This window comes from Carlito syrichta, unplaced genomic scaffold (genome assembly GCF_000164805.1).
Source record: "Carlito syrichta isolate Samal-C Ts95f unplaced genomic scaffold, Tarsius_syrichta-2.0.1 Scaffold315561, whole genome shotgun sequence".
NCBI classification, from domain to species: Eukaryota; Metazoa; Chordata; class Mammalia; order Primates; family Tarsiidae; genus Carlito; species Carlito syrichta.
The window spans coordinates 881,728-903,580 of NW_007259657.1; the positions used below are offsets into that span (position 1 = coordinate 881,728).

General features: G+C 55.4%; 1 protein-coding gene across 1 annotated transcript in view; it reads left to right on the plus strand.

Moving 5' to 3' along the window:
* The first annotated feature begins 73 nt into the window (after positions 1-73).
* Positions 74-21,853, plus strand: part of CCDC88C (coiled-coil domain containing 88C) — a 113,644-nt gene continuing 91,864 nt past the window's right edge. Inside the window, exons 1-3 of the mRNA XM_021706412.1 lie at positions 74-100; positions 558-658; positions 8,018-8,126. Coding sequence (XP_021562087.1) covers positions 74-100; positions 558-658; positions 8,018-8,126 — 237 coding nt within the window. The remainder of the gene's footprint in view (positions 101-557; positions 659-8,017; positions 8,127-21,853) is intronic.

Consider the following 21,853-nt stretch of genomic DNA (forward strand, 5'->3'; position numbering starts at 1 on the left):
CCGGCTCCGCTCCCTGGGCTGGGGCGCCAGGGGCCCGGGACGAGGGGTCGCCGCGGCGGGCCGGGCTCGGGGGATGCGTCTGGGGGCCCTCAGGCCCCGGGTGCGCTCTCGGGCGGGCTCGCGCGCGCGGGCGGCTACACCTGTTCCCGCTTGGGCGCTGGACATGCGGGGTCCCAGCGGCCGCGGCTGTCCCGGGGCTTTCCCCGCTCCCCAGCAGTAGCACCTCGTGCGGCTTCCGAGCGCCGAGACCAGCCTGAAGACGGCGGTGGGGAGTGGGGCGCTCACCGGGGACTCGAGCGGTCTAGACGGGCCCGCCGACTTCCATAGCAGTCGAGACGTGAGACGTTTATTGAAAAGTCCCCTGTTTTTTTCCGCGCCGGGACGCGGGTGAGAGTGGCGGGGAAGCTGTCGCTCGGGGCGGGTTGGGCTTGGGGCGGGAAAGCGGTGCGGCCTGTGCCCCCTCTGCTGGCGGGGTTGGCCGACTGCCCCCCGGACCCTGCCCCCCCCAGCCGCCTGCGCCCGAGGTGACTTCCTGCCTCTCTCCCCACTTTCCGCAGGTGAAAACTTTCGGCCCGTTTGCAGACGGCGCCCAGGACAACCTGACCATGTACATGGACCTGGTGGATGGCATCTTCCTGAACCAAATCATGTTGCAGATGTAAGTGCCTGTCTTGGGGTGGGGCGGTGCTTCAGAAAGTTCAGGGGGGTAGGAGAGGGGTCTCTGCGGGTGGAGACGCTGCTGTCGTCTCGGTGGCCAGGTGCCTTTTGCACGTGGGTAGGTGGGCGAGCAGTCCCTTCCGAGATGAGGGGCATTTGGAGCTTAGTGGTTGTCATCCACATGGTATAGATAGTGTAGTTGACTTCGGACTCAGTACTTCATTGTGGCTTTAACAATGAGTTGGAAGAGCCCCCCTTCTTTTTGGGGGCACAGAACTGTGACGGAGTGTCCGGTTACAGGAAGTGTGGGGTGGGCCGGCCCTGCACCGAGGGTGGCTATAGAGTTTCACCGCGGTGGGGCCTGCCTTTCTGAGCTCCCTGCCACGGACTGAGTTGAAAGTGGCCGTGTTGGGGGCCAGCCGGTCGGGAGCCGGGGTACACTGGGTCTTGTGGAAGCTTGCCTTCCCAGCAGGACCCCTCTGGAGGTCTGGGAGCCTGCCTCCTGATTGAGGGCTGCCGAGGTACGGCTCCGTGGCTGCGCTCTACCTTGAGCTCCCAGAGGGCAGGGAACACTCAGAGCCTCCTGGGTGCACACGAACTCCTGCTGATGGGAGCTGCCCACAGTGGAAGGAAGCTGTTTGCTTCCGGCATCCAGAAAGTGACTTAAGTAGGGTCTGCCCAGGGAGGCCTGTTTTAGATGCTACCGAAGAATGTTGCTTGTTCTGTTTTTACTATTTATTATTATTTCCAAAGACCATGTCTTGCTAGGTTGCCCGGGCTGGTCTCAAACTCCTGGGCTCAACCAATTCTGCCTTGGCCTCCCAAAGTGCTAGGATGACAGACATGAGCCACCATGCTCGACCACTCTCATTTTGTTTGAATAAGTCATTTGATGTCGTGCTATTTAATGTTTAAAAAAAGAAAGGCGATTCATGGCTGTTTGTGTAGGGAAAAAGCTTCCTACCAGTCTTCTCCATCCTCTGTGTTTGATGAGGTATCAAGAAAACAAATCCATTGTTTGTTGGCACGCTGCTTGGAGCGTGAATGAACCCGTGTTTCCCGGCTGGGCACGGCTGAGCCCCGGGAAACTCCCCCCCTTCTCTTAGACCATAAAAACTGTGGGATTCCCTTGGTGCTGTGACCGGGGAGACTTCTGCCTGTCCTCTCTGGCCCAGGCCTGTTTAATTAAAAAGCCAGCAGTGTCCCAGGCTTTTCATTCGCTTCACGCCCGACCCAGGAGAGACAAAAGCCCAGGCTGGTCCTCTTTCTTCCCTGACCTTTGGAATTCCTGCAGCGTTTACAGCTTGCTGTGAGTCGGAGGCAGGCCTCTGAGAAGTAGCCACTCCTAGTGTGCGCCTGGCCTGGCTGGATTGGGGAAGCAGTGTGGAGCCTCCTCCGTGATCCCCCAAGGCAACCGTTCTGCACTGGAGATGCAGTGTTGCTTTTGGGGCCCTCAGACTGGGCAGGGCACAGGCTGTGGCTTTCCAGAGCAGGAGTGGCAGGGACGGGCGGGCACGGACGCCAGCATTGTGGTCTATGCCTGGGTGATCCGAGGACCCTGGCTCCAGGTGCTGGGAAGCAGCAGCGCAGGGGGGGTCTAGAGGTGGGCGGGGCTTGCTGGGAAGGAAGTTGAGAAGGATGAGGTGTTCTGCTGTTGACTGGAGCGCGCTTCGTTTTCCAAAACTCCTCAAGCTGTAGCTTAAGATACAAGCATTTCACTCTATGTAAAATTGCCTCAACTAGAAAGGAAATAGATTGGGCAGTGCAGTGGCTCATGCCTGTCATCCCAGCACTTTGGGAGGCCAAGGTGGGAGGACTGCTTGAGGCCAGGAGTTTGAGACCAGCCTGGGAAACATAGTGAGACCTTGTCTCTACACAAAATAAAAAAAAATTAGCTAGGCATGGTAGTGTGCACCTGTAGTCCCAGCTACTTGGGAGACTGAATTAGGAGGATTGCTTGAGCCCAGGTGTTTGAGACCAGCCTGGACTATAGCAAGACCCCATCTCTACAAAAAATTACCTGGGCATAGTAGCAAGTACTTGTCGTCCAAGCTACTTGGGAGACTGAGGCAGGAGGATCACCTGAGCCTGGGAGGTTGAGGCTGCAGTGAGCCGTGATCATACCACTGCCCTCCAGTCTGGATGACAGAATGAGACCCTGTCTCTAAAAAAAAGAATAATAGAAATAAATAAATAAATAATACAAGAAGCCTGGGCCCGGCATTGGATGGCCTATGTAGCCAGCTTGGGTCTGAACCCCAGATGTCCCTCATACTTGGGGCGTGACACCGGGCACATCACCCAGTGCCTCTGTTTTCCTATCTTTAAATTGGCATATAGAATCTCTTCCTGATACAATGTTGTGAGGCTTTAATGCAGTGTCAGTGCTCAGCTTGGGGCCTGTGGGGTTGGGATCGTGGCTCACTCATGCAGGCGCCAGCCTATCCAGAGGGTCCCAGCACCCCAAGGTGGTTTCTTTCCCGCCTGCCCTTCCCCCACATTCTCAGTACCTCAATGACTACGTGGTCCTCAGCTCAGCCGCTGCTGGTGCGGCCTCGGGCGGGGCCGGACTCTGGCACCCAAGTCCCGGCCCCATGCCCAGGCTGTCCGCCATCTCAGCCTCCGCTTGCATGTCTGCCTCGTGGGTGCTGTTGGGCCAACCGATGGGTTCTGCCTAACCCTTGTGCCTGCTGTGACCGTTCCCCAGGTTAGCAGGTCCTGAGGGATCGTGCCCTGGCCTGCCCAGCCCAGTGGAGAGGCTTGTCACCCAACACCTTGGGGCTGCGTGGAGGCTGGCTGGGCCTTGTGACCCCCCCCCCCACCGTTGTCTCTGGCAACTGTAGTCACAGGAGGAGCAGGCTCTTGGACTCGGCCTTCACTCACATCAGCAGCAGGAGGCAGGGAAGCCTGGACTCGGTTTTCAGGGGAGGCCCACGGCTAGGAGGCCGTGGGGACCAGCAGCATCAAACTTGGTGGAGATATCCTGCTGCTTGCCTCTGAACACTGCGGTGCTGGCCCCGGGCACCGAGGAAAACGTGTTTCTTTGGGTAATTTTGGACAGACTTTCTGCTCCTATAGGAGTTATTTAAGAGCCTTGACCCCGGCATCAGGCAGGCAAGTTCACATCTTCACCTGCAGGCTCTGTTATGTTGGACATGTTATGTAGATGTGCGAAGCTTCGATTTCCTGGTCTGTAATGAGGAGAGGATGTTTTATAGATTTGAGAAGGATTAAATTATGCATATGGAAGATGCCCAACAAGGCCAGATGCGGTGGCTCACGCCTGTAATCCTAGCACTTTGGGAGGCCACAGCGGGAAGATCATTTGCAGCCAGGAATTCAAGACCAGCCTAGGCAACATAGTGAGACCCTATTTCTACAAAAAATAAAAAAATTAACTGGATGTGGTGGTGCACACCTGTAGTCCTAGCTACTCAGGAGGCTGAGATGAGAGAATAGCTTGAGCCCAGGAAGTTGAGGCTGTGGTAAGCTGTGATCATGCCTGGGCAACAGAGTGAGACCCTTATTCAAAAATGAAAAAAGAAATAGGATACTTTTCTCCTCAGTGTACTTGAAGAGTAGTTTATGTTTCCATTTTTTGGGTGTGGAGGCTGAGGGTAAAGGGCAAATGCCTGTTGGTTGAATGAGTTTGTGTTGGTGCAAACGCTTTGGGAAAAAATGACTTGTATTTGTGACTTAAGTAACTTCCTTACTTGGCTACGGCATACATTTTTCTTCGTGGGGGTTTGAGTCCTTAAAGATCACACTAAAAGCTTATATTCATTGTAGGAGAATCAGACCTTATAGATGAGCAAAATAAAAGTTGCTTATAATTTTGCCATGTCAAAGTAGCAATCCTTTTTGTTTGTTTTTTGAGTCAGGATCTCATTCTGTTGACCCGGCTGGAGGGCAGTGGCGCGATCATGACTCACTGCAGCCTCAACCTCCTGGGCTCAGGTGATCCTCCCTCCTCAGTCTCCCAAAGTGCTGGGATTACAGGCATGCGCCTCCACTCTGAGCCTGCACATCTCTTCTGTCTGTGTCAACACAGTTTCTTGATTAAGCTTCAGGTTTAGGAAGTCTTTGGAATGTGACTAAAATTTGGGAACTTCCTCTTCCAGAGGAGGGGTGCAGGTTGCTTTAAACCTGGATTATAACTCTCTGTAAAGTTCTAGCAAGAGTTGACTCCTTTTTCCTAGTTAGACATTTTATGAGAAGGAAACCCCTGTGGGGGAGCACTTTGGACTTAGATGGCCCCCATGGTTGGACCCGCTACCGGACACGCCATGGGTCCTTCCTCTGTGGTCCTGTTGCCGGTGAGGTTTTGTGCTTTAGGGCTGTCTTGTGGGTGCTCTGACCGTGGCTCTTGGGGAGTTGCAGCTGCATGGTAGTTACAGTCTTGTCTTCCTGTGATGTGAGACCGAGTACAGTCTGCGTTCCAGACATAGATCTGGGCTTCATGGAATGGCAGCCCTTGTGGGCTCAAAGGAAGGTCCTGCAGCCTCTTGGCAGATGAGTACACCAAGGCCCAGAGAACTTGGCCATTCCTGGGACCTGGAACCCACATCTGCCGGCTCCTGCCTCCTGCAGCACAGAGGGGCAGAGTCCTGGGGCATGGGGCCCAGCAGCTCTGAGCTGTACCTGCCTGGGGAGGTGTCTGTTGTGACTTCACCCAGGAAACCTTAGCTGAAGGAGGAAGCCCTGGTGGTCACAACAGTGAGTCTCATTACTCAGCCCGGAAGTGTCAGGGTTCTTTCAGAGCTTCGTTTCACTGACAGTTTCCTCCCCAGAACTGGGGGACAGCAGTGGAGTGCAGAGACTTCTGGGCTATGGGGTAAGTGTTCCCAGGTGCCCATCCTTGGGCCTTTGCACGAGCTGTGCATGTACGCTTGGTGTCCCATGCTTGGCTCCTGGCCCTCCTGGGCTGGCCCCGTCTGACTGGATGGAGACTGGGACTCTACTAGCAAGAAGCAGAAACAACCCCGTGTGTTCTCTGAGTACGCTGTTTTAAGAAACATGTTTATGGCTGGACGCAATGGCTCATGCCTATAATCTCAGCATTTTGGGAGGCTGAGGCAGGAGGATCGCCTGAGCCTAGAAGGTCAAGGCTTTGGTAGGCCATGATTGTGCCACTGCACTCCAGCCTGGGTGGCAGTAAGACCTGATTCGAGGGGAAGAAAAGAAAAAAGGCACACCTGTCACTACAAGATTGATTCTCTTCAGGTTCTGCAGCAAAGGGAGAATTGTTCCTTCAAGATGAGTCACTTGGTGATGCCGGGAACCCCTGGAAGCTAACACCTCAGCAGTTAACCTCTAGACGTCTCCCTTCCTCAGCTAACCTCCACAGGCCATTAACCTTTTTCTCTTGGTGATTAAGGTCTCCCAGAAAGACAGGCAGCAACACATGGCTGGCTACGCTCTATCTTGCTATTAGGACAGTAGTGTATGTTGTTGCCTGAGTGTTGGATAGAGGGCTTTGGTGGCCCTGAGGTGCTCCAACTGCTTTAGGGGTACTGGGTGACTACATCAAATCCGTGGCTGCTGACTGATGTTGTAGGTACAGGGTCTGCACACGTGTGACACTGTGGAGGCCTTGTGGTGTGCATGTCAGACACTTAACGGGTGAACTTTAACCAGTTGTGTTACCAAAAAAAAACACACTTCCAGACACATTTAAAATGATTTTGGTTTGTAGAGTTTTGCTTTTGTTTTTCAGTCAGGGTCTTACCTTGTTGCCCAGACTGGAGTGCAGTGGCACGATCACTGCTCACCGCAGGCTCAACCTCCTGGGCTCAGGCAATTCTCCTGCTTTAGTTTCCTGAGTAGTTGGGACTACAGGTGCCCACCTAAGTTTTTTTAAATTTTTTTTGTAGAGTCAAGATCTCTCTACATTGCCCAGGCTGGTCTGGAGCTCCTGGACTCTAGCAGTCCTCCCCTCTTAGCCTTCCAAAGTGCTGGGATGAAAGTCATGAGTCACTGCACCCGGCCTCAGCTTTTTTTCTGGCTATCAGTGTTCCATTAATTGTTGGCTTTGAACAAGCTGAATGATGTTGAGATTGATTTCTTTAACTCCCCATGCTGGTCCCAGGATGCTCAGCGCTGGCATCACAGGGCTTGGATGGCAGGTGCAGCCACCCTCTGTTGAATTATACATCATGGTGTCTTGGGACAGTTGGGTAGAAGGGAGGCCTTTGTTATCAGAAGCAGTGTTTGGCGTGTGGAAGGGTGAAGGCCAGCTCAGCCTCTGTGAGGCCAGTGGAGGCCAACTTGGCCTCTGCAAGACTGCTCTCTAGTGGGAACCATTTTCCGACACTGAGGATTCTGAGCAATAGATGACTATAGATGAGTGGAACTGTAAGTTACTCCCTGCGGCCTTCCAGTTCCTCACAGCCAGACTTGCCTTTGGCCTGAGACTGGGGAACAAGTTGCCCTCGGATCTTCCTCATAACTTATTTGCATTTCAGTGTTTCTCGGGGCACATTTACACTGGGTGGTGTCCTGGGCCACCTGTGCCAGCTTTCCAAGGTGGGACTGGGTTCAGGGCTATCAGTCACAGGCAGGAGGCCCAGCACCACCCAGAGCTCATGGAACACTCAGTGGGCTATCAGCCCAAGACCAGCCCAGTGATGGGGGCCCGTGTGAAGTGGATTGTTACGATTTTGTGGGTTTATTAAGTCAGAAAGTGTGCCATTTCCCCTTGTTCTGTCTTTATAGGTGTTTCACATATTGTGCCTTGGTCAGCTTTTAAAGTTGAAATGATTTTTGGTTAGGCTATTTTTTGTTTGTTTGTTTATTTGAGACAGGATCTTGCTCTGTTGCCCAAGCTGGAGTACAGTGGTGCCATCATAGCCCACCACAGCCTCAACCTCCTGAATTCAGGTGATCCTCCCACCTCAGCCTCATAAGTAGCTGGGACTACAGAAACACACCTTATTTTTTGATTTTTTTGTGGAAATGAGGTCTCACTATGTTGCCCAGACTGGTCTTGAACTCCTCTGCTCAAGTGATCCATCCTCTCATCTCAGCCTCCCAAAGTGCTGGGATTGTAGGTACAAGCCACCAACCCAGCCTGCATTGACTTTTGCGCAGTATAACTTTTTGGGTTTGCATCGACATGGGGTTGTCCTCCGTGGGTGTTCCAGTGAGAATGGAAGCCGCATGAGTTAAGGCCCTGGGGTGACCCCTGGGCTCAGGTGGGGGAAGTGGGGGCTGTGGCCCACCTGAAGTCCCGGCGTGGCTGTGCAGTTAGGACTTTACTTAAGTGTCATGGCCTCATGGTCACGCGGGACCAGAGCTCAGGCGCCGCTGGGACAGGAAGTGTGGCCCGAGGTCCGGTTTCCATTCAGTATTTCTTCCCCAGAGACCCCCGACCGACAAACGCACACATCAACAAACACGTGAGCAGTGACGCGAGCCTCCGCGTGCAGAACCTCACCGTCCTGGTGCGCAGCGTCAAGGCCTACTACCAGGTGAGGCCGGGGGGCAGGGAGGGGTCCGGCTGGGTGTCCGCTTGCTGCAGGTGGGGCTTTTGCGAGCCCTTCCCTGGCCTCATGTAAGGGGGCTCTGGTGCAGCTGGGTTTTGTCCACTGTGTTCTGTGGGCTCTGGGTAGTGCTGGGCCTGCACTGTGGGGCCCAGAGGGAGCCTGGCCTGGAGGACTTCACAGATGGAACTTGCCGGAATGGGCTCAGGAGGGCCCTGGTGCAGTTATGTCCTCAGCCCCTGGGTCTGGGCCATTTTGTATGGGAGCCATTGAAGGGCTGAGAGGAAGAAGGGCCAAGGGTGTAATCAGCCCACCCCTCAGTTGCAGAAGGAGATTGGGCTCGAGGTACAGGGCGTGCATCTGGCCAGGGAGGGGCAGGGTGTCTCCTGCCCTGGGAGGGCATCCCCACTATGGGTGAGGCGGGATGTCCCCCGGCTGGGGCTTGCCGCGTCTGACTGGTGCATGACAGATGCTGCTGTGGAGGCCCACATGACGTGGGGAAGCAGGCTGAGAGCTCTGACAGCTCATGATCTGGAAGACCAGTCCTGCTGGAGTGGGCTGAGACTACACCTTGGCCTGGGCATGAGCCTGTCCTCCATGGCGAGCGTTGTCCTCCCTTGTGCTTATCCGGGAGGTCCTGCGGGCCACGTCACTCAGTTGACATGGCCTGGGGACCTGGGCATGCCCTGCTCGGGGCCTCAGCTCCCTCCAGGGCATCCTTTTGGGCTCCCATGACCTGGGATCGTGACTTGAGAATGACTGCTTGATGCTGCCTCCCTGATACTGCCAGTCCCCTGAACCTGAGCACAGCCCTGCCACAGGCTGGTCCTTGCACATGGCCTCCGGGCCTGTGGCTTAGTCTTGCCTCTGGGCTCCGGGGACATCCTCAGGCGTCGGGAAGGCTTGCGGGGTGGGAAAGTCCCTGGCTGCCCTTGAGCAGAGGCTGCAGCATCCAGGGTCCCTGAGGGCTTTGGGACAGGCTTCCCGGCAGAGTGTGTGCTGTGGCATTGTGCATGTGCCCAACTGCATCCTGTCAGGGTGGGGAGTGCTGGAGGAGCTTCTGCGCCAACGTGGGGTGGTACGACAGGGGTGGCCTGGGCTTCCTGGGTGGCAGGTTCCCCTCCTGGGTGTGGGTGCTGGCATGGTCTGTCTGTGTGGACTGCAGTGGCCACCCATGCTCGGCCCACAGTCTGTGGAAGCGTGGCCCCATGGACTCTGGCCGTGACCTCCAGGAAGTGTAGACCCAGCCCGACATTTCAAGGGGTCTGGGGTGAGAGGAGCCAGGGGGATGGCTTGAGAGCCCATGGGAGGTGATTCTGGGGACCCAGGTGGTTTTGTTTCCTGGTGTAAGGGGCCATGCCCAGGGCAGGCACCTCCGCTATTGCCTCCCTTGTGACAGTCGGGCAGGGGATGCCAGGCAGAGGGGATGGTGCTGCTGGGGACCTGGGTGTCCACAGTGAGGTGCTTAGTGGCGGGGCCCTGTCTGCAGGCGCTGTTTGTGACAGGAAGGGGCTTTCAGGACCGTCCTAAGGAGAAGCACGTACTAAAGGCTCAAGAGTCAAGAGACAAGATTCCCAATACAGTCCACATGGGGGCAGTTGGGGAAGACTTTTTGGAGGTGACACCTGAGTGGCATTTTGATGAGCAACTCAGTTTCCAGTGTGGATAGTCATGGGAAGGACCATGCTTGAGCTGGGCTGAGCTCGTGGCCTTCTCCTGGACAGGTGTGTCTCCTGCCCGCTGTGGTTGGGAGGTGGAAACCTCGCCATGGGAGTCTCAGACAGGGCCGTGTTTCTGCAGTGTCCCGTGAGCAACACACAGCAGTCAGGCTCCCGCTGCAGGCTGTTGGACCATGAATGCTGCCTTTGGCTCAGGAGGGCTCTGCCACTGGGGGCACCAGCTCTGAAGTTCAGGCCTAGGCTGAGCTCAGTGCCCACTGGAGGCTGTTGGTGTAAGAGGCCGTTTGCTGCTCTTGGCCCGTGCAGAGTCCCAGAAGATGGGAGGTGGTTGCATGAAGCAAGAGATGGCTAGCCCACCCTCAGCCCAGAGGACTCATAAGCGGAAACAGGACCTGCCCCCCATCCTTGGAGGATGGGGCTGCAACCTTGGAAACAGGACCCGCCTCCTGGCCTCCTTCTCCTGCACCATGAACTTGGAGGCCGGGGCTGCAGCCTCTGCCTGACTCAGAGCAGATGGGGCTGCAACCTTGGAAACAGGACCCGCCTCCGGGCCTCCTCCTGCACTGTGAGCTCTGGAGGCCAGGCTATAGCCTGCCCCTGGCTCAGAGCAGTCAGTCAACCTTCCCTGATGGCACTTACTGCTGGCCCGGAAGGTCCCTGCCTCACAGCCCTACCCGCCAGGAGGAAGTGGGCAGGACCCCGTGGCAGGGGCTACAGGCTCCCTGGGACGTCTTGCTTGTGCCTCCCTCCAGTGGGCCGGAGAGTAGGGTGAGTGTGGCAGGCAGGCAAAATGGTGCACGCTCCAGGTAAACAGCTCAGAAACAAGCATGTGACGAGGGCAGGCAGCACACGAGCCACCTGGATGGTCACCATTGGGCCTCCCATTCCCCTCTGACTGAGTGATGTCTCTTGTTCTCTTGTTATTGTGGCTGCACTATGTACACAATTCACATCCTGCCTCCCCCACATTATAGCACAGACACATTTGGTTATTATCTTAAAGCAGTGTTCAAGAACATTCCTCAAAGAATCACCATTGGCCTCCATTTTGTTTTGTTTTGTCTTTTGAGTTGGGGTCTTACTCTGTCGCCCAGGCTGGAGTCATGACTCACCACAGCCTCAACCTCCTGGTCTCAGCTTCCCAGGTAGCTAGGACTATAGGTATGCCCCCACACCCAGCTAATTTTTATATTCTGTAGAGACAACGTCTTAGTGTGTTGCCCAGGATAGTCTCAAGTTCCTCGGTTCAAGTAATCCTCCCGCCTGGGCCTCCCAAAGTGCTGGGATGACAGGTGTGAGCCACTGCGCCTGGCCTCAGGCTCTCTTTTAGAGAGTAGCCATGAGGGCCTTGAAGGCTTGGCCTGTAGTGGGACTCACATCATTCCTTGCTCTGCCTGGGTTGGTCAGGAGGTGAGCAGCACGAGCCCCTGCATGAGCCCCTCTTGCTTGTGACTTTTCAGTAGACATGTCAAGGTTGCACAGCACTGGGTCTTGTTTGCCGGGCGGTTGCTCTGTTCCCAGACCATTCCCTTCTTCAGGTGGTGACGCTTGGGAAGGATGAGGGTGCCTCTCGGGAGTGTGTCCTTGCTCCTCTGGGACGCTTGGGCTTGCCTTGGGAAGCCTGTGGAGTCAAAGAGGTCTTGGCCACTTTTGGGAGTGTAAGTCAAAGGGTAGGGGGATGCCATTGTGGCTGGGGTCCCGCTTGTCCCCAGGGTCCTAGGCAGATTCTCTATCCTCTTCCTGGCCAGCTGCGCTGGGCTCTTCTGGGTAGGGGCCCTGGAATCTGTATTTCAGAAGCTCCCCAGCTGCTTGGGTCTTTTCCTCCAACAGGATTGAATGTCAGTGGGCAAGCGGCAGGTCTGTGCTCTAGGCCTGGATCAGCAGGGCCAGTGTCATAGGGAACGTACTCAAAATGCAGATTGCCAGGCCAGTAGTCTAATCCTGTGTTTAACAAGCCTCCTGCACTCCTGCAGGAGCCATGGCTCAGGACTTTCTAGGGGTTTCTGGGAGAGTCACCCCCGGCCAGGTCCCCTAAGGCAGAGTGGGCTCAGGTCCCGGGATGTCAGGTTACCAGCCCCTATCACATGTGGTAGGTACACAGGAAGGCAGGTCCTGGAGCTGTCGAGTGGGGAGGGAGAGGCTGCAGTGGCTAGCAGTGACATGGTGACCAGTGACCGTGAGATGGAGATTTAGGAAGTTTTGCTTTACGGGGCCCTAGCCTCTGGGCTCTGACTTTTGGCCCTCTCACATGTGATCACCAGACTGGGACAGACTGGCAAAAATCCCGTAGCTCAGTGAAGCAGCAGAGTAAACGCAGCCCAGGGCCTCACCTGCAGTAGCACCTTCCTTTTTCCTTTATTATCTTGAAAAATTAAAAATAAAACAGCACAAATGGTATAACGAGCACGTACATACTTGTTCAGAATAAATATGAACATGACTTTTCCCCATTTGCTTAAGAATTTTTTCTCTTATTTTTTTAAGAAATAACACTTTTCTGATGAGATAGAATCTTAGCCTGCCCCCACGTCCAGTCATCCTTCTTTTCTTGAGGGTGACACCTGCCATTAGCCTGGTGGTGGCCAGTGGACAGAACATATGTATTCACATGTATACACACACACAGTTCCATGTCATCTTTATTTTTTAAAGTAGTTAATTATTTTTTAGTAGAGGTCTCACTCTGTTGCCCTAGCTAGGTGCAGTGGCATGATCATGGCTCACTGCAGCTTCCAACTTCTGGGCTTAAGCCATCCTCTCACCTTGGCCTCCCAAAATGTTGGGATGACAGGCATGAACCACCACACCCGGCAGTGATCTTTAGACCAAACGTCTGTGGGTGTGGCACCACCTGTAACTGTGTCCTCCCCTTGGCCTTGGCTTCGAGGTCTGTCAGCCTCCTGTGGTTGTGTTAGATAAGCATGGGCTGTCTACTAAATGTTAGAATTGTCTTGAGGAATGTGTGCACTTGGCTTGAAGGAAAGACTTTTGTCTGAAGCAAGAACAGAAGGAAGGAATAGAAGGAAGTGTGCCCTTGGCATGCCTGTCACTGGAAACTGCTCTTAGTCGCCTGCGCCTCTGTCCCTCCACGGGGTCTGGCGGGCTGAGTTAAAACTGTGTCTGTTGATGGCACAAGTGACTGGGATGGTGCACAGGGACTCACAGGCCAGCAGCCTGGCCACAGGTGAAAGGAATTCACTTTAGGAATAACATCCTGCGTTGCGTTTGCAGAGAGGACCAACTTCCTCCACTTCTGACGTCAGAGGCTGGAGGAGGCTGGGGTCTTGGGCTCGTAGCTGCTGTCCATGCCTGAGGAAGTTAAAAATGACAGTTTGGATAGAGGAAACTGACTCCCTGTCATCCCCTGCCCGGAGGTGCCGTTGTTAACACTGTGGTCCTTGTGCCGCTGTGTGGTCAATGAGGCCCTCAGGCTGCGTGTCGCTGGCTTTTGTTCCATCCACTGTGCGGTGAGCATTTTCCCATGCCATGAAATATCTTTTCAGAATACAAATGTCAGTGTGGGTGTGACATTTCACCATGTGGCCTTGCTAGTGTTTTGATGTTTTGTTTTGTTGTGAGTCGGAGTCTCACTCTGTTGTCCAGGCTGGAGTGCAGGAACATGCTCACGGCTACTGCAGCCTCAACCTGCTGGGCTCAAGTGATCCTCCTGCTTCAGCCTCCCAAAGTTCTGGGATTATAGGCATGAACCACTGTGCCTGGTGACTTTTTCTTTTTAAAAGTTTATCTATTGATATGATGTATTAACATTAGTTGATTTATAGATGACAAACCAACTTTGTATTCCTGGGGTAAATCCCACTTGACTGTGGTGTTTAATTTTTCTTTTTTGAGTCAGGGTCTCATTGTGTTGCCCAGACTGGAGTGCAGTGGCACGATTACAGCTCATTGTAGCCTTGATCTGCTTGGCTCACTCAGGCGATCCCTCTGCCTTAGCCTTCTGAGTAGCTGAAACCTGGAACCACAGGTGTGCGCCACCACTCCCGGCTAATTTTTTGATTTATTGTGCAGATGAGGTCTTGCCAAGTTGCCCAGGCTGGTCTTGGACCCCTGGTCTCAGGCAGTCCTCCTGCTTGGCCTCCCAAAGTACTGGGATGACAGGCATGAGCCACCACACTACTGTTACTAATACTGAGTTCTTTCCATCTTAGAATTGTAAACGATACCACCATGGACCTACTTGGTACATCAGTCTTCCAACAAATGTTTTTTCTTCTTTAGAATGAATTTCAGAGGGTGTGCACACTTGAGGACTTTTGCTGCTTATTGCCGTGGTGGCCTTGCTTGCAGAATGTTTCCATTTTCTTGGGTGAATGAATGACCTGTTTGGGTCCTTCTTCCATGGTGACAGAATATGTAAAACATGGTGTCCTGCTTGTCATCCCAGCACTTTGGGAGGCCAAGGTAGGAGGATTGCCTGAGCCCAGGAATTTGAGACCAACCTGGGATATATAGTGAGAACTCGTCTCTACAAAAAAAATACCCCCCCCCAAAAAAATCTAGCCAGTGTGATGGTATACACCTGTAGTCCCAGCTATTTGAGAGGCTGAAGTGGAAGGATTGCTTGAGACCAGGAATTCAAGGCTACAGTGAGCCGTAATCATGCCACTGCACTTCAGTGTGGGCAATGTGGCCCTGTGGGCAACAGTGAGACCCTGACTCATAAATAAATAAATAAATAAAGTCTGGATATGGTGGCTCTTGTCTGTAATCCTATCACTTTGGGAGGCCAAGGCGGGAGCATTGCTTGGGCAGGTGCATCTGGGATAGGGGATGGGGGCGTATCGTGGGGCCACCAGGGCCAGTGCGTCTTGGGGGGGGGTTGCCCGGGGCAGGTGCATCTGGGGTTGGGGGAGCAGCTCAGAGGGGCTGTCTGGGGCAGGTGTGTCTGGGATGCGGGGTGGGCAGCGTGGTGGGGTTGCCTGGGCAGGTACATCTGGGGTCTGGGGGCCAGCCAGCATAGTGAGGCCACCTGGGACAGATGCATCTGGGGTCAGGAGAACTCAGTGGGGCCACCTGGGGCAGGTGCATCTGGAGTCGGGTTGGGTCTGGCTGGGGATGCTGATGGAGAGTTGCAGCTGGGGCTTGCCTTGGGAGTTGCAGGAGCAGGTGCTGAGGCTGGCTGCAGCCCTCATGGTGAGGGAGCAGAGCACACAGCCCCAGGGGGTGGGGAGGAGCCCCCAACGGGAAGGCAGGAATGGTCGCAGGTCTCTGAGGACAGAGAGCTCCTGCATGGGGCTGCTTACTGCCTCACAGGCCATCTGGCTGCTCATATCCCCCCAGGGCCCTCCTGGTGCTGCATCTGCAGGGGGTGAAGGGCTCTCCTGGCCTGGGACTGGTTGCACCTGCAGGTGATAGCTCACCCCCCCCCCCCCCCCACTGCAACCCACATGGGGGTTTCCCTTGGCCAGGCGTGGTCTGCAGGGCTCTGGCCACCAGATGTCCCTTTTCCACGCTCAGCAAGGGGCATGCTCCCATCCACGTGTGCCCTGTCCTGCTCCCAGAGCAGGGGTCGGGTGGAGTGGATGGCCCAGGACACCAGGGGCATGCTGAGCCCAGCCCTCTTAGAGGCAGGCTTTGTCTTGCAATGCAAAAGGTGCGAATTGGTCTCGATCTCTCTCCTTTTCTCACCTTCTGTTGCTGTGAGACACTCTCCAGGTGTGCTGGTTGGCCTTGGGCCTCAGCTCTGTGCCCACACTGGAGGCTTAGCGAGAATGGAGGCTCTGGCCTCTGCTCAGTGCCTATGCTGGGATCTCAGGGCCTCGGCTCTTCAGTGTTCTGTTGATGTCCTATGGAGGAAACACTGGCCTGTTTCACAGATCTGGAGACCAAGGCCTGTGGAGTAGGACGGTGAGGCAGCACCAGAGGCAGTAGGTGTCCTTGGTCCATCAGCTGCTGGGCGGCGTCACCAGAGCCGTGTGGGGAAGACTCTCTGGCTCTACTGTCCAGGGGTTGACAGGCCACTCTGGGTTTGTGCTGGCAGTGGGGTGCCACCCCCTCATCATCAGGCTTCTACCAGCCTGGGACCCTGAGGAGGGGGCCAGGCTGCTTCAGAACTCCCTAAAACTTCCAGGGTGGGACAGGAGGTAGATGGGGAGCAGCTGGTATCACCCAGATGGCAGGAAGTAGGGCTGTAGGCTTGGGGGAGGTCCAGGTGGGTTGGTGATTGGCAGGGCTGGAGGGGGAAGAGACAGAGGGAGAAGGTAGATGGGGTGGTGGTGGGGTATAGAGAGATGGAGGGAAGGAAGAGGAGAGAAAAGGGGAGAGAGAGAGAGATTGAAAGAGAAAGAGCATGTATATGCGGGGACCACCTTCCTGGTCTCTCTGCAGGCTCCTCTCCCCCTGGGGTGTGTGTGTGTGTGTGTGTGTATGTATGTCTGTGTCTGTGTCTGTACACGCACGCGCACGCGCGTGCGCATCTTCCTGGTCCTAGCTTCTCGTGGCCTTGGTCCTGACCTTGACTGGCTGGGGATCCTGTCCCAGGAGCTGCTGCACTTCCTTTGCTCCAACAAGGAGGGGCTCTTGGTTACCTGTGGTTCCCAGGTGCTGGGATGTCACCCCCTGTGGCTGCTGCTGCTGCTGTTGCACAGGCCCGACTGACAGACCTGCTAGTGCCCCCACTTGACGGTTGGGGTCACGCCCTGATTTCAGTAGGGCCTGTCCTGAGTGGTCCCTGTGAGATGGGCAGGGCTGGGTGAACAGAGGTCAGGCAGGGGTGTACCTTGTAGACACACCCTAACTTGGGGGCCGGGGGAGTGGTGAAGGCTGCTGCTTCCTCTTGTGACAGAAAGGAGAAAAACGGATTTTTCAAGTTCCTAAAAAGGAAGAAAAGGCTCTCCCATGTCTGGGTTTGGTGTGGATGCCAGACTGAGAGCACTGGCCTTGCAGCTTGCCTTTTCAAGGCATCTCTGAGGAAACTCCCCAGTCAGACCCTGCCTCTGTGGAGGCTGCCGTGTGGCTTGTGCCTAGGGCTTGTGACAGTGCTGCACAGAGAGTCCTCGCCACTTTGCCTGGCATTCAGAGGCTTGCCCTCTACCATGTGACTTTAGTCTAATTTTCTAGTAAAAAGAAGAAGGTCGAAGCAAGTGTGGACGGTCTTCCTGGCAAGGCAAGGAAGTGCTTGTCTTACATTGAGGGGTTCAGCCAGGGTTAGGAGGTTGTAAGGGCCACATCTGAGCCCCCAATTCCGAGTTTGCTGCTGGTGGGTCTTGGGGGGCAGGAAGATATTTCAGAAAGGCAGGGTATCCAGGCACCTATGTCCAGACAGCTGTGGGCCTGGGGTCAGGTTATCAGCAGGTCAAGATTTTGGGGAGGGGGGTGGTCTGAGTATGGGATGCTCTCCATGGGTAGGGAGCTCCAGAGAGAAACTGTCTGTGGCCGCCCCCATCCTCAGCTGGGATTGACTGGCCCTGGTGGAAGCTGGGGATGTGGAGGCAGATGTACCTTCCCACCAGGGTGATGGGGTTAGCCGCCCATGCAGGTGAGTGAGCCAACTCGTGGGTGACTTCTTTGTCCCCGAAGGCCGGAAGGTGAAGCCATTGGGCAAGATGACTGGGGGCAGTGGGGCAAACATGAGGGGCACACTGCTTCATCAGCATGGGTTAGTAACGTGCCTGTCACCCGTTGCTGGTGGTATGAGTTAGGGTGCCCTAGAGACAGAGTCTTGCTCTGTCACCCAGGCTAGAGTACAGGGGAACAGTCATAGCTCACTGCAGCCTCAACCTCCTGGACTCAAGTCAAGTGATCCTCCTGCTTAGTGCCTCCCAGTGTGCTGGGATTATAGGTATGAGCCACAGTACCTGGTTGCTAACTTTTTGTTTTTCTTATGTTGCCCAGGCCCCAAGCAGTCCTCCCACCCTGGCCCTCCAAAGTGCTGGGATTACAGGCGTGAGCCACTGTGTCTGGCCTGGGGTGTGTCATTTCACCTCACCTATAGAGATGGCAAAGCAGGGTTGCTGTGAGGCTCAGATGAAATAACAGCAGGTTTCTTGAATCAGTGAACAGCTGTAGCCACAGCCCGTGGTCCCAGGCTGACCTACAGGCAAAACCCTGAGTTCTGAGTGGGGGGATGGTTACTTGCAGATAGAGGACTTGAGGCAAGAGACACAAGTCCAAATAAAAATTACAAAAGAGAGTAGGAATCCCCTGGCAGACCTCAGCATCTGCTGAGGCGCAAGGTCAAGTGTGGCCTTGGACAAGTTCCTTCCTCTCGGAGGATCTGTCATATCTGAACTGTGGGGTGTTATCATGGTTGCCTGGGAGGGCTATGGAGTCAGGCAGGTGGGGGAAGATGGGATGCCTACCCATTGGGCAGGTGGGGGATGGGCCTCCCTCTCCTCCCCCGACCCCCTTGTGGTCACACTGAGTGGATTACAAGAGGGCTCCCCCTCCCCGTAAACCTTGCCTTCAACTCGGATTAGTCTAATGCGCATGCACACGTGCTTGTCTCTGGCCTGCCGCGTCCTGTTCCCTGTGATCTTTGTCTTCTGAGGCTGCTGTGTGTGGCTTGTGGCATGTGGAATGGTTTCCAGGGGTGTCTCTCCCAGGAAGCCTCCCGATTTTATCACTCCCCCACCCCAGGAATGAAATCACTGAAAGCAGGCATGCTACAGCACATGGAAACGTCTATCACTAGAAGCCATGATACGGGCATGAAGAAACCAAGGATAAGTCATTTTATGTAGGGAGCACGTCCCTGCTCCAGGTCTGGGCCGGGAACCCTCTCTCCAAGCAGAAATGGTCCCACAGAGCCTGCTGCCCTTGCTGGACTGTTGAGTAATGGGGGACAGGGGCTGGCCTCTCATTCTGTGTCCCTAACACATGGTGAGGGTGGTGGGGGTGGGGGGCGTAAATGGAGACAAGCGAGAGCTTGGGGGCAGGGAGGGGCTGGAACCTCTGAGCCAGCTCTGGGTTCCCTGCTGCTTCCCGCAGACCTGTGGCTTTCATGTGGGTTTGCTTTGTTGATGGGAATGCCATCTGTCAGGTAGAGGCTCAGCCCCTGGGGGCTGGAATTACGTTGCTTGTTTTCAGCTCTGTCCAGCCAGCCTGGCTCCCTGAGCTCACTAAGGTTTAGGCTTAATTACTTCAACGTTGTTAAAATAAAATTTTTGCCTCCTTCCCCAACCTGAGTAACCATGCAGTTCATCTTCTGTCTGGCAAGTCGTGCTCACAGCCCTTGGAGTGTGGAATTGTGGCTCCTCACGGGATGGGGGCTCTGGGGCAGCTTCCATCCTGGGTGCTCGGTGGGTCATCTGGTTTTTAGGTGGCACTTGAATGTCACAACACAGAGCTTGCAACAGTGTTCCTCGGGTGGAGATGAACCAAGTAGGCAGGTGGGCATCTTGAGCTCAGCGGCCGGTGGTCTCTGATGGCTCTAGGCTGCCTTGATACCCTCTGGGGCAGTGAACCCCAAACAGGTCGTCCGGCCCTTCTGAGGGGCCAGACAGGGGCACGGTGGGGTCACCTGGGGAACCTGGGTTCAGGTCTGCCCCCTCATCCTCTCCCCTCCTTCCCTCTCCCATGTCCTTACTGGGAAGTTGAAGTTCGCTCAGGCTGTCTCCGCCTGGCCTGGCCCTCTGCCCATGGGGCTGGGCTCAGTCCCTTGCCCAGAACAATGGCAGCCGGATCTGTTGTCCCTGCCCAGCCCCCTGACACTGGTGTGACCTGGGCCACACCCCCAGCCCCTCCAAGCCATTTCCTCCGTTGTCAAATGGGGGCAGTAACTGGACTCAGCTCCCTGGCTTGTGACATTTCAGAGGGAGAGAGTGAGCTCGCACACATATGTGATAAATGCTTAGCTTGGTGTCGTGGCGCCTACTATGCGTGACTCCAAGTATGCATGGCTCCTAGTGCCGTGACTCCTGGTGCTGTGGCTCCTAGTACATGTGGTTCCTGGTGCTTGTGGCTCCTGGTGCCATGGCTCCTAGGACATGTGGCTCATGGTGCCGTGGCTCCTGGTGCCTTGGCACCTGGCATGTGTGATGCCTGCTGCGTGTGGGCTTTTTCTGTTCCCAGACCCTCGTCCTGCCTTTGTGATCCTTCCTGCCGCAGCACTCTCCTTGATCCCCCTGCACCCTCATCACACCCTCTGCCCTGACTCGGTTTCTCTTTTGTGCCCATTTGCAGGCTTTCTCGGGTGGGAGCTCTGGTAGCCTCCCCTTTCCCCATCAGTCAGCACAGTAGGCAGCATAGTGAGTGTCTCCAACCACAGGGCCTTCTGATGCTTGCTGTTGTCTGCTTGAGTCCCCTGCTGCAGTCCCTGGAGCTTTCTGGAAATAGCAGCATGGTAGGCCTGAAGGCCGCCTCTCCAGCCAGAATCAGAGGCCAGCCCAAGAACTCCCTGGTGCAGGCAGGTGGGGTGGGCAGGTGTAGAGGGCTAGGCTGGTGTGGGAGTCTGGGCAGGCAGGTGTGTGGGCTGGGCTGGTGTGGGGATGGGCTGATGTGGGACTGGTGTCTGGACAGGCAGGCATGGGCTCAGGAACATTCCTCATTTTTCGATCTCTAGGTGTTGTAGCCTGGGATCCTCACCAACTCTGGGCTCAGAAGATGGGGTGAGTTGGCTTCTGTAGGCCGAGCTGCGGTGACAGGCTGCTGGATCTTGTGCCTTTAAAGCTTAGCAGTGTCTACACAGACTGTGACGGTGAAGCCTCCTTCTCTTCCCTTTGCGTCCTCCTCTGCCCTTGTGGACCTGTGAGGCACCTACCTGGCTCTGGGGGTACAATCGGCGCCTTGGGGTTCCTGTCCGTTGTCACTTCCAGATTTATTGGGTCAGGGACTTTTTTGGGGGAGAAATGTGGTAGTAGGAAGGGGTGGCCCAGTGCCAGAGTTCACAGGTCATGTGAGTTACCACATCTGTTTGAATCCTCCCAGCTCTAGACTCAGGACAGGAAGACTTGGGCCACTGGGAGTGGTGTGTTGATGGGCGCGGGCTGGGTGAGGCAGCTGTTGTGGTGGCCCCAGGGGCAGCTGCCCCAGGAGTCCTGGAGGGTCAGGAGCAGCCTGGAGGGTTGGGAGTAGCCTCTTGGGAGCAGCCCAGGGGTTGGGAGCAGCCTGGAGGGTCAGTGCATTCATGACGCTACTGAAATCCAAGTGTATGTTTGGTCCTGGTTGGCTTCCAGCCCTTGGGAAGCTGCCTGACTTAGACGTCCCCAACTCCAGGAAGTGTGGGGCCATTGTGTGAGGGCTTAGAGTTCAGTTGTGCAGGATGGGCCAAGGTTCCAGAGGGGTGGAAGTGGGGGTTGCCCAGCCGTGTGATGCACTTGGAAAAGGCTAAATGGCGAGTTTTAGATTTTATGTATTTTACTGCAATTTTCTTAAAGAGTGAGGACCTGGGGGCCTTTTCTTCAGCAAGAGGGTTTGACCGTGGGAATGATGGTAAACTGAGGGAAGTGTGTCCTGTGTCTCCAGAGCCCAGTGTGAGGCCCGATGCGCAGGTGCCAGTGAGTGGGCTGGCTCCCATAACTTCCAGAACCTTTCAGTTGTGGCTGCGTCGTCATGACCATGTGGTGTTGAGGGCCTCTGGCCACTGCTAGAAATTCTCCATTAAATCCCTGCTGGCCTTTGCCATCCCAAGATGGGCCTACTCCCATCTCAGAGATGAGGCGATGGGTACTCAGAGGCTCCCTGGACCCCAGGAACCTTGGTCCAAAGCCCAAGGTCTCACAGCAGGAGGTGGCGGGGTCTGCAGCTGAGCCTGCGGCCACCTTCCCAAGGCTCCTGTCCCTTTTGCCCCCTAGTCCTGGCAGGTGGTGAGAGCCCGGGCAAAGGCCAGAGGGTGTTTCTGTCCCTTCTCTGGGCCTTGGGAATCTCTACTGTTTCAGATTTTTTTCTTTGTAACTCTCTCAGGCTCTGGAAATCCTGTTATAGGATGAAGCTGGCGATTGGCTCTGTGTATGTAGCTGGCAGGTGACTTGGTGCTCCCACTGGGAGGTGCAACTTCTTGGCTGCAGGCTTTGCTCCTGGTGTCCAGTGGCATTATTTAGAACAGCTGGTTAGGAAACCGAGGCCGAGCATGGTAGC